The sequence below is a fragment of the Hevea brasiliensis genome, chromosome 8 (assembly GCF_030052815.1).
Source record: "Hevea brasiliensis isolate MT/VB/25A 57/8 chromosome 8, ASM3005281v1, whole genome shotgun sequence".
NCBI classification, from domain to species: domain Eukaryota; kingdom Viridiplantae; phylum Streptophyta; class Magnoliopsida; order Malpighiales; family Euphorbiaceae; genus Hevea; species Hevea brasiliensis.
The window spans coordinates 7,396,903-7,409,783 of NC_079500.1; the positions used below are offsets into that span (position 1 = coordinate 7,396,903).

The 12,881-nt window shown below is 36.7% G+C and overlaps 1 protein-coding gene across 1 annotated transcript; it reads right to left on the reverse strand.

The window, feature by feature from the left end:
• Positions 1 to 649: 649 nt before the first annotated feature.
• LOC110672148 (probable LRR receptor-like serine/threonine-protein kinase At3g47570) lies at positions 650 to 8,504 on the reverse strand. The gene is made up of 4 exons (XM_058152030.1): positions 7,498 to 8,504; positions 2,295 to 2,986; positions 1,302 to 2,171; positions 650 to 1,078 (listed from the first exon to the last, which is right to left on the reverse strand). Exons 1-4 carry the CDS (start codon positions 8,502 to 8,504, stop codon positions 675 to 677), a joined length of 2,973 nt encoding a protein of 990 aa, XP_058008013.1. The 3' UTR covers positions 650 to 674.
• Between the last annotated feature and the right edge of the window lie 4,377 nt (positions 8,505 to 12,881).

The window sequence follows — 12,881 nt, forward strand, 5'->3', positions numbered from 1 at the left end:
CCAGCGTTCTTTAATCCAAAGGGCATTGCTTTGTAGCAATACACCCCTGAGTCTATCAGGGCAGCTACACTTTTTTTCGATGTAACAAACATAAAACTTCATGCAACAGAAGGCATTTTTTTATATGATAAATTTGACTAATAATATAAAAGTAAGGGAAAAATCAACAACGGAAAGCATCCAACCAACAGGTCCACCCCATACACTCACATATATTACAACCAACTGTTGATGAACCTCACAATGTACAAAGCAAGAGAAGCAAAAGAACATGACAAAATAGAGAAAAGGAGAGATGGAAGTCTCAAGGCCTCTAGAAATGCAATCAGGTCCTCCAATCAATGTCTTCCCATCAATTTTTACAAGGTGATCAGCAAATGAGTTTGCTTCACTCGGTGCGTGTACAATGGTCATGTGGCAGGGATGGCATCAGATTAAGGCAAGATTTTATTGTGTACATCAACTGGTATTTATTTTCTATCTAGAGTCATCAACCTTGTCCACCTGTGATAAAAGAAGTTGAAAGAATGATCACTACGAACAAAAAAACGAATAAAATAATAATGATGATGATGATGTTATAAGCTTTTGTTTTTTTTTTTTTTTAATTTGAAACAGGAAGAGAGGATTATTATTTTATTACCTGCTAATGGAAGTGAACTTGCAACTTCTTCCTACCATTGTAATCGAGTCTCTAAGATTTTCTTTCTGATGGAAGAGAGCTGAGCAACAATATCACCAATATTCATGCGCTCTTGTGGTGATTCAGCAGAACAAGAGATTCCAATTTCAAATATTGAAATCAAGCACTCAATAAATATGTTGTTTCTCATATTCCCAAGACTTTGGCTTTGAACCCATGTTGCATTTGCGTTGGATTGCATTTGAGGAAGGTTGTTATTGGGATCTAGAATTTGTGTTACTTGTTCAGGTAAAGCTCTCTTAACAAAATTGTGGAGACTCATACCTTCCTTGAACATGTGATCAGTGGGCCTTTTTCCCGTGAACATCTCCAACAAGAGTATGCCAAAACTAAAAATGTCACCCGATGTTGATACTTGACTTCCCATACCATACTCTACAAAACATACATGATCACATAGTTAAATTGAGTTTGCTTAGAAATATATGAATACAAGGACTTTTCTTCAAGGTTGTAATTAAGGTCTCGAATTTGAGTTATAGTAGGAGCCAAAGCCAAATCAATAGAAAAAAGCTATAATACAATCTTGGATGGCAATATAAACAAATAAGACAAATGAAATTCATGTTAAAAATATATTTATTTTATTTATAATTACCTGGAGGACAATAACCAATAGTTCCTCTTACTCCAATAGAGCTGGATTGATTTGTAGAACAGCTAGGAGTGACATTGGAAATAAACTTCGCTAATCCAAAATCACTTACATGTGCAGTCATTTCTTCGTCGAGAAGGATATTACTTGGTTTTATATCACAATGAACAATTGGTGTTCCACAACGATGTTGAAGATATTCCAATGCACAAGCAATATCAATGGCAATATTCAGCTTTTGGAGAACACTTAAAGTCCTTGGTACTTCATCTAATCCAACAGTTGGATGCAACCAACCATCTAAGCTTCCATTGACCATGAACTCATAAACCAAAGCTTTGAAATCATTACCATGATAATCAACACCTGAACAGGCTGTGAGCACTTTGACAAGATTTCGATGTCTAACATTTCGTAAGACCTCACATTCAGCTATAAAACTCTTTGAAGCTTCTCGATTCATAAGCTTAAACACCTTCACCGCAATCACAATTCCTTCTTGATCAAGAATTCCTTTATATACTGACCCAAAGCTACCTGTACCAATTAAATTATCTGAAGAGAATCCATTAGTAGCTTTGAGAAGACTTTGATAAGACAACTTCAATAGCTCCTTCCCATGAGATGTTGACGAAGACTCTCTTTTTCTCTTTCTTGATAGGCATAGAAAGAAACAAATCAGCACAAGCGTTGCACCTATAAGCACAGAAACCGTTGAGATTATAATCTTCAATGTTATAGTCAATCCCCCCTTTGACTGCTGAAGCTGACATGGAGGTAGCCTCAAATTAGGCATGCCACCACAAAGATTTTTATTTCCTGCAACCGATGTGGCACTTGCGTTCTTGAAAACTCCTTCTATTGGCACTGTACCTTCAAAGTCGTTATAAGACAAATCCAACAACTCTAATAAACTAAACCCCTTCAGGAACTCTGGAATCTTGCCTGACAACATGTTGTGAGAAAGATTCAATTTTCTAAGGCCTCTTAGTGAACTTAGAGATGAAGGAAGAGAGCCTCGAAACAAGTTGGCACCCAAGTCCAACAATTCTAGACTCGTACAACTGCTAAGACTACTGGGAATCACTCCTGATAACATGTTCTCAGAAAGGCTTAGGTATCCCATGGCTTTCGAATTTCCTACTTCTATGGGAATGGAGCCTGACAAATGGTTTCTGGATAAGGAAAGACCCATTGATAAGGGGGAGGATCCAAAAATTTGCGGAGGTATAGGACCACTAAAATTGTTATTTGAAAGATCTAACTCTAACAAATTTTTGCAATTCCCTAGACTCGAAGGGATCAAGCCTTGAAGCTTATTGTTTGATAAATCCATGCGTAGTAAATTTGTCATGTTTCCTATAGAGGAGGGAATAGATCCCGAGAAATCATTATAACCAAAATCCAATTCTCCCAGGTTTAGAAGTTTTCCAATGCTAGAAGGAATGGAACCTGACAGATTGTTCTCTCGTACAACCAAAAATTCCAATGAAGCACAATCACTTATTCCCGAGGGGATGTTTCCGAATATTTGATTTTGATTTAGCCAAATGTGCTTGAGCTTCTCTGAAAAGTTGCAGAATTGTTCAGGCAGCTTCCCTCCAAAGTTATTTCGGTCTATACCAAATACCTTTAAATTGGTGGCGTTAGACAAAGTGGAAAGAAGCTCCAGGTCATCAGCTTTCCCACTGTTAGAAGAAAGAATACAAGTAATGAAGAAAAGGATTGTGTATTTGTCTGTGTCTCATTTACAGAGATATTACATCTATTTATACATGAGAATATGAACTAATTTGGACAAGAATAATAATTGCTATAATTATGCTACACAAATCTCCTATAATCATCTTGATTCTTTGTAATTATGTTACACAAATCTCCTATAATCATCTTGATTCTTTGTAATTATGCTAACACCCCCTCAAACTCAAGGTGGTAGCACGTGCCAACTTGAGTTTGCTTAAGAGATCCCGAAGCGGCGGGAGGATGCGTTTTGGTGAATATATCACGGTTTGGTGAGAGGAGATAGGAATCAAACATATGGTGCCATGAGCAACATGATGACGTACAAAATGACAATCAATTTCGATGTGTTTGGTACGCTCATGAAATACATCATTATGAGAAATCTGTATGGCACTTCTATTATCGCAATGAAGTATTGTGGCAGAAGAATGAGTGACACCCAAATCAGTTAATAACCACCGTAACCAAAGTAATTCAGATGTAGCATCGCGAAGAGCACGATATTCAGATTCTGCTAGAACGTGCAACAACGTTTGCTTTTGCTACGCCAAGAGATAAGAGAATTACCCAAGAAGAAACAATAACTTGATTGTAGAGCGGCGATCCGCTGATCACCACCAATCGAGATCGAGTAGCCGGATAATACTAGGGAGGAGGTAGCGGAAAAGTGCAAACCATGAAAAAGAGTGCCTTTGATATAACGAAGGATTATCTGAGAGAAATGAGTTGAGCGGAGCGGACATAAAGGTGACGGATGAACAAAGATATGAAATATCGTGTCGAGTAAGCGTGAGATAAACAAGACTCCCGCCCGAAGTCCGATATAAAGTAGGATCATCAAGAGGAGTGCCATCAAGAGGTGTAAGTTTGCAATTGAGCTCCAATGGGGTTGATCTTGTTTGCTATCGATGATGCACCTCGAGAAAGTAAGTCGGATGCATACTTGGCTTGAGATAGATAATAGCCATCAGAATTTTGAGAAACTTCAAGGCCCAAAAATAGAGAGAACCTGTGTCTTTCATTTCAAAATGTTGATTGAGATAATGTTGTAACTCTAAAATACCAGATGAATCATCTCCTGTTATTATCATATCATCAACATAAAGCAGCAGAAGAACAATACCACTGTCAGTTCGACGAGTGAATAATGCAGAATCATGTGGACTAGAGAGAAAACCAAGTTGAGCAAGAGTGGAACTAAATTTGGCAAACCAGGCCCTGGGAGCTTGTTTTAATCCATATAAGGCTCGCCGAAGTTTGCAAACCTTATGAGGAGAATGATAACCAGGAGGAGGATGCATATAAACCTCTTCTGTTAAATCACCATGAAGAAAAGCATTTTTAACATCCATCTGGAAAAGTTTCCATTTACGAACTGCAGCAATAGCTAAGAGACTGCGAATAGATGTTAATCGGGCCACTGGAGCAAAAGTTTCCTCATAGTCGATACCATACTCTTGAGTGTACCCTTTGGCTACTAAGCGAGCTTTGTAGCGTTCAATAGTTCCATCAGAACGGGTCTTGATTTTGTAAATCCATTTGCAACCAATAGGAGTCTTGTTTGGTGGAAGATCAACTATATCCCAAGTATGAGTTTTCTCTAAAGCCCAAGTTCATCACCATAGCTTGCCAAAGAGGGTCAGTACTTGCCTCACGATAAGAATGAGGCTCATGAAGGGTTGCAATAGTAGAGTAACAATGAAAATCAGAAAGATAATGAGGAGTTTCTCTTACACGGGTAGAACGACGAAGAGTAGTGCTAGGAGGAGATGCCAGTCTTTGGATCAACAAGCTGGTCTTGATTCAACGAGGCAGTGTAGTTGGGCTAATATTGAGCACATCACAATCACTGGATCGGGACTTGGAAACAACTCTTTGGAGGAGTCGTGAAAAATAGAGAGTCGATTGTGAGTGATGAAATTTGGAAAGAGAAGAGAACATAGTATTTTCCCAAAAGGTAACATGACGAGAGATCGTAACTTATTAGAAACAGGAACCCAACAACGATACCCTTTTTGTTCAATGCCATAACCAAGAAAAAAACCTAGACGAGCACGGGGTTCTAATTTGGTATGTTCATGAGGATGTTAAAGAACAAAAGAAACACATCCAAAAGGTTTAAGGATGGAATAGTCGAGGTTGTCCAAACAACTTTTCAAAAGGAGATAAATTATGAAGAACCAAGGTAGGAAGGCGATTAATAACATAAACAGCATGAAAAGTCGCTTCTCCCAAAATTTTTCTGGACATGAGGCTGAAAGAAGAAGAGTAAGTTAAGAATCACGAATATGGCGATGCTTGCGTTCGGATCGCCCATTCTGTTTAGAGGTGTGAGGACAAGAACGTTGAACAACGGTGCCTTGTTGACTAAGAAATGAAGCAAAGAAGAATCCCGATATTCCATGGCATTGTCTTGGAGAATTTTAATGTCACAAGAGAATCGAGTTTTAATCATTTTTGCAAATGTGATGTAAATTTGTGATAACTCGATCGATGTTTCAAAAATATATCCAAGTAAACCGAGAATAATCATCAATAAATATTACAAAATAACGAAAACCATTTATTGAAGAAATAGGAGAAGGACCCCAAATGTCGAATGAATTAAACCAAAAGGAGTGTCCAAGTAGTATTATTATGGGAAAAAGATAATGCAGTTGTTTTGCAAGTGACAATTTAAACAATTAAATGACTCAAACTTAGTAGATCCTAATAATCCACGAAATTAAAGGTTGAATTTTACTTGGTAGAAGCATGACCAAGACGAAGATGCCATTGGTGAATGGAGGAATTAGGGATTGTAGCTGAGACACAAATCTCGAGGAAGATGTAAAGATGTAAGCTCAAATAATCGACCCACTCTGCGACCCTCCCCAAGAATCTGTCCGTTTGTGGATCCTGTGCACTGGACACCATGGTGAGAAAAATAACATTTAGTCCTTTTTCACACAACCGACCAACGAAATAAGATTGAGTGCCAAATTAGGGATATAATAGGTGTCGGGAGATGAAGATTTGAGGTAGACACATGACCGATGTGTGATGTTCATTTTAGTACCATTTGCGGTATGGATTGGTGGTAAGGAAGATACGAGTTTTAGAAGACAAGAATTTAAGATTAGTGGTCATATGATTACAACATGCGAGTCAAAAGCCAATAAGAATTACCGGAGTGGCGACATGGCGGCAGGAGAATTAGAAGAGATAACTGTTTGAATAGTGCCTCAAGATCACTCATGGTGATGGCGGTAGAGCCCTCGATGGCAGCAATGTGACAGAGGAAGATCCGGGCTTTGAGACATTCTTGAATTTAGAATGCCCTCCTTTTGATCTTGGAGGCGTGTGGGACAATGTTCAAGAATATGACCGTAACCATGACAATATCTGAATGTTAAGGTAGGACAATCAGCAAAAGCATGACCAATTTGAGTACAATACATCCAGAGTTGATTGCCAGATTACTGATGTGAGGATCGAGTAGTTGCAAGAGCGACTTCAAATTGAGGAGTTTTATCCAAACCGAGACGAGTCTCTTCAAAAATAATCTCTTGAATAGCGGTTTCCAATGATGGGAGTGGATTTCGATGTAGCAGGACGCTCGAGCGGCCTCATATTACGATCGAAGAGCCATTAGAACTTGAATGAGATGAAGATGATCTTCACCGATTTTGGCACGAGATATTTGATTCCAAATAGGTTGGACTGGGCAAGAAAATCATTCCGCAGTTGACTCGCTTCTTGTTTGATTATGAAGAGTAGTCCACAATCGATAATAGTGGGCAAGTCCGGTGGTCCGATATCGATTAGCCAAAAATCCGATTTCTTTTGCGAGTCATAATTAGCAAACCGGATGTGGATGGACGACAGAGGTATTGCGAAACGGTGATGATCGATGATTTTTACTATTCCAATCCTCAAGACGGTCAGCAAATTTTACATCACATTCATCGTTCTCTCTTGTCGGCGTAGTGATATCTCCAGTAACAATACGCCAAAGCTTGCGACCTATCAAAAAACTTTTCATTCCTTGAACCCAAAGATTATAGTTGGAACCAGTCAGAACTGTTGCAATAGGTTTTGAAATATCAGATTTCTCCATTGATAACAAGATGAGGAGAAAAAAAAATGGTATAATAATAGGTATGAAAGAATGAACCAGAACAGGTTGTAGAGAGAGCAGAGAGACCCCAAAAAACTAGAAATAAAAGTTTTATGGCTCTGATACCATGTTAGAAGAAAGAATACAAGTAATGAAGAAAAGGATTGTGTATTTGTCTGTGTCTCATTTACAGAGATATTACATCTATTTATACATGAGAATATGAACTAATTTGGACAAGAATAATAATTGCTATAATTATGCTACACAAATCTCCTATAATCATGCTGATTGCTGTAATTATGTTACACAAATCTCCTATAATCATGCTGATTGCTGTAATTATGCTAACACCCACTTCCTAAATGGTTTCCAGAAACCACAAATCTCATAAGCCTATGTAACTTCTCAAGAGAAGGCACCCTTCCGATAAAATTATTTCTGCTTAACTGAAGCACTTCTAGCCTTGAGGCGTTTGAAATTGACGTTGGAATAGATCCTGTAAATTGGTTATCTGAAATAGAGAAGACTTGGAGATTTGGAAGAGAGATGCCTAAGCTCAAGGGAAGTCTACCTTCTAGGTTGTTGTCTGCCAAGCCTAATTGCTCAATCAAAGAGAGGTTGAAGAATGAAGGAGGGATAGTGCCAAAAAACTGATTTCCGTTCAAGGCCAAAATCCTTAGATTCATCAATTGACCTAAAGTATCAGGGACAACCCCATGCAAATTATTTCTCCTTACATATAGTTTCTGAAGAGAAGAAAGATTGCCCAAAGATGGTGGGAGAGTCCCTATTAACTTATTGGCCCCAAAAAAGATTTCTTTCAGCTTCTTTAAGGAACCTAGCCCCGCAGGAATTCTCCCTCCCACATTGTTATTATACAAATGAAAGAAAACGAGGTTAGAACAATTAGATATGCTAGCAGGAATTTGACCACCAAATGAATTATTGTAAAGAGACAGTATTTGCAGTCTGCGCAAGTGGCCAATCTCAGTAGGAATCTCACGGCTGAAGCTATTATTTTCAAGGCGCAACTCCCTTAAAAAGCTCAAATTGCCAACATGTGGTGATATGGAACCAGAAAGTTTGAGGGAGCTCAGATCTAACATTATGACCCTCTGGTGCCTACGCCCACATGTGACGTGGTGCCAGCTGCAGAAGTGAAGGGTGCTATTCCATGAGTTCATGACCCCAAAAGGGTCATCAGTTATTTTGGCCTTGAGTTCCAACAAAGCAAGTCGATCTGTGTCGTTGTTCCTATGGATGGCAAGGGCCAGAAAGCTGAAGCACAAGAAATAAGTGATAGAAAGGAGGCATAAGGATGGGAAAGATACAGACAAACTCCTGAAAGAAAGCCCCATATATGCTGTTTGAGACTTTCCGAGGGTAAAGATTTTTCTTTTTTATTTTTTTCTTGGATAAGCAGTAAATAATGGTTGCGAATGGTAGTTCAATTCGTCAAGTACAAAGCATATTTATAGAGATGGATATGCAATACTTTTTTTTTTCCCCTTTTGATAAGCAACAATTTTAATAAATAAAGAGAAAGAGAACAACAGGAAGGAGAGGGAACAGACGCCAAGACAAAAGCAAGAAACAAAAACAAAGGCCAAAGCCGATACCCAGCCAAAAGCAACCAAGGAAAACGCCTAAAAATAAAGAACAGCCGGCCAGCAAAACAAGACAAAACAAACCAAAACTACAAACCAAAACAGTGTAATAAAATAAAGCTAGCAGAAATGCAGAACAGATAATGGTTGACATAAACCAAGTCTTTCAAAGTCCTCTGATGATCGCCACAGAACACACACGACGCACAAATATTCACCAAGAGAAGCGGCTGTAAAGTAGAGATGACTAGCCAAGCCACACAAAACCAAACGAGAAGCTGCTGGGCGTCTTCAAGCCAGGCAAATTGGTAAAAGGACAATGGCAACTAAAAGGAGGAAGAGCACAAAGGCAGGAAAACTCTTCCATTGGTAGTAGGATATGCGATACATTAATGAAATAAACTATTGCAATTTTTCCATACAAATTAAGAAAGATTAATTATGACATTTGAGTCTTTGGAAGATTAGATACTATGCTACGAAATTACAGATAGATTTGGAACATCATAAATGAAAAACTTTTTGTTTTGGTTCTTGGTTCTGGTTGCATCCTGGAATTTCTTGGCATATGGGGGCCTTTCCTTTTGTTGTGACGAGGCTGTAGTTCTCTGTACTTCTCTGTTTTTGTAATCCTGTTGAATTCTCTTGGTTTGACATGTTGATTTCAATTGTTGTGAATTGTCCTGTGTTCTGTTTTTCCAGGATTTTACACTTTAGGATGCATTTGTCCCAGATCGGGTGTATAGAAAGTCTCTTAGTTGGATGGTGCATGCTAAGTTTTGCATATATATTATTAATAAAATCTTTTTTACTTATCAAAAATAAATAAATAAATAAATGAAAAACTTTTTATCAGTATTGGAGAACTCACCAGATGATTCTCCTCAGTTGCTAATTTCGTTTGTTCTAAGGCTGTTTGTTTCCCTTGGTTTTATTTGGCCATGACCTCTGTTTGTTTCTTCTTATGTTCTACTGGCGCTTTGCATTCTTCTGTTAGGCTTTTAACTCCATGTTTTTTTATGGCTTGTGAAATAAGATGGAGAATTTCATCCAATATTGATCAAGACTTCCACGATTGACTGACCTTAAACAGCCAAATTGTTTAATTATTAATTAAGTTTGCTAACTCAAAATTGACAAAATTTGGTTAATTAACCCCAATTTTCCCAAATATAATTTAATATGCTTGGTTTTAAGGATTTTAAAATCAGCCAAATTGTTTTTTAAAAGATTGGCATACATTTTTAATTTTATCATTTTATTTATCATACACGAAATATTGATGTTGATTTTAAATTTAACCATTAAACTAGTCATTTTATCCATGCATTGTATGGAATATTTATTATGTTATTTTATTAACATAGTTTACTATATTTTTTATTATATTATAAAATTTAAAAATAATAAATTTTAGCAAATCATAATTTTGTTTAAATTTAATAAATAAATAAGTTGATTAATTGTAACGCCCCTCACCAGTCTACAGTGTAGCCGGGCGATGAGTGCTACATTCGGTGCCGGAACACCCTATCTTGTCTTGTCATGTCTATTGTAAATTTTAATGTCATTTAAATCAGGTAATTTATGTGTAGAAATTTTTTTTTTATATCTTATTTCTGTGGAGACCCGGACAGATCCTCCTCTATTTTATTAGCATCTGGCGGGTTTCACTATCACCTGTTAATATATTCATAATCATCTCACATATTTCCATATCATATTCTCTTTTATCATATCATTCACAACTATTTATGAGATCTCAAAATGAAGTATCATCTATTGCATTCATATGAAAATTCATAGATAATAAATTACAAGTTTTCATTTCAATCTCAAGTTTAATTTCAAGTCCAAAATGAAATACATCATAAACTGGTAATTACATCATGACTAAACATAATGAACCAAAATACTAGTCTATACATGGGCTCTACCAAAATACAAAAGATCGGTGAGGTGACTCTAGACAATGACAGATCTGGTCAGAGCTCTGTCAGTGCAGTACTGGTGCTGCTACCGCAGCTGCTGGGACTGATATCCAGTACCCACACGATAGAAAACCAACGAGCTAAGCATAACGCTTAGTGGTGCATAATTTATAATAACAATAATTTAACAATTGAAATAATATCTGCAAATCATAATTTCTAGGTCTTTTACACTTTTATTGCTCTTTGGAAGCAATTAACATTATCGGGATCTTTTATGATTACTTATTGTATTTTAAGTCTTAATTAATTTTTTTATCAATGCCCAAGAAACCTATAACAAATTATAAAAGCTGGATGCACGGTTGTATACTGGTTAGACAGTCATATGTCTATTCAGTATACGTATGTTCGGCACGAGACCAGCTGTCGAGCACGAGACCCGCTGTCAGGCTTGTAAAGCCAGAAATAAAATAGGTACAATGGCCAGTAAGTAGGCATATAGTTTGTAGAACAATCATATCAGACATATATTGTCAGTTCATGATTTTCTCGATAGGCAGTACTGCTATCTGTAGTCCTTAATTGGTATACCAATTTATCCAAACTAAATAAATAAGTCTAGGTATACTGTGGGCAATTAAATATTTTTAATTATTTTAGCACTATTCACTGTTACTATTTTCTGATACTGTTCATTGGTACCATTAATTTCATATTAATAGGACATTAGTCCCAATTTACATATTCATATCATTTTTAATATTTAATTATCCTTATGAGTATTTTAATTAATATAGCATTTTTCTCATAAATCTTTCTTTAGGTTCATTTTGATGTGTTATCTTTATCTAGGAATTTGACTAGGTTAGGATGTCTATTTGGTCACACTTCCCTCATAACAAATACTCCTCTATGTTTAAACTTAAATTTCAGTTTTTGAATCACTGAATTTGGGGTTAGAGAACTCAAGTTATGGTCAAAATACCATAACTGGTCCCTTTGCCTCTAAGCTGTCTAGAATTTATAATTTTTGGTCAATAAACTTTGACCAGTCATTTGATCATTTTATTGTCATTTTTAGACTTAGGTTCCTTCACAAGATATGTTCCTCTATGTCTTAGAGACTCCCAGGTACAATTTCATAATTTTTCAAGCTTGGTATAGTGAGTTATAATCAGTGTATTAACCTGGACTCTCAGTCCTATAAGGGCAATAACCAACTTCAGGACAGTATGTTTGACCCTCTTTTTAGGGTCTTTACACTTAGAATTTGGTAAAGGTGTCTAAATAAATATTGTAGCCCTAAGTATTATGTTTCCATTGATGTAATTTTAGGTCATTTGGACTAGTATAGAGAGAGTTGTGACCAAATGAACACGTACTGTTCATTTGGTCATTTTCTGGGTTGGCAGTTTTAGTGACTCAATTTGTGCTAACTATTTGATTTAGTTAAAAGCAAAACTGGGTTAAGTGGTCTTCATGAAAAGTGTAGCCCTATGTCTAAGCTTTCCATTGATGAAATTTTAGGTCATTTGGATCTGTATAGAGAGAGTTATGACCAAATGAACACATACTGTTCATTTGGTCATTTTCTGGGCTAGCAGTTTTAGTGACTCAACTTGTGCTAACAATTTGATTTGGTTAAAAGCAAAACTGGGTCAAGTGGTCTTCATAAAAAGTGTAGCCCTATATCTAAGCTTTCCATTGATGAAATTTTAGGTCATTTGGACCAGTATAAAGAGAGTTATGACCAAATGAACATATACTGTTCATTTGGTCATTTTCTGGGTTTTAGTGTTTGGTCATCCGGATTTGGGCAGAGAATTGGTCATGATTTTGACAGAATTTGAGTAGGGTTTCTTCTTAAAAAATGAAGGTTTGGATGTCCCAAAACACCTCCAATTGGCCTCATACCAATTAGAGTCACACATTATCAGCTAGGGTTCAACAAATATACTGGACTCATTGAGTCCCAATCTGTAGAAAATTTAACACTCCCAAAATTCAATATCCTCCTTCTCCAAACTCCAAATAAGCATACATGTCACTTTTATTAGCATCAATCTTAACACAATTAGGTCAAATTAAAAAATGTCACAAAATCCTCAATTTCAAGTGCACAACCCTAATTTCAAACATCAAATTCATATATATAACCAGGAAATCAATTCCCACATATAATACCTTGTTAATT

What these genes read in the sequence shown, in the direction of transcription:
- LOC110672148 (XM_058152030.1), bottom strand. Translation starts at nt 8,504, where the DNA reads ATGGGGCTTTCTTTCAGGAGTTTGTCTGTATCTTTCCCATCCTTATGC. An exon ending in GGAAACCATTTAGGAAGTGG is followed by an intron (nt 2,987 to 7,497) that starts GTGTTAGCATAA and finishes TTCTTCTAACAG; the next exon opens with TGGGAAAGCTGATGACCTGG. An exon ending in CTCTCTTCCTTCATCTCTAA is followed by an intron (nt 2,172 to 2,294) that starts GTTCACTAAGAG and finishes ACGACTTTGAAG; the next exon opens with GTACAGTGCCAATAGAAGGA.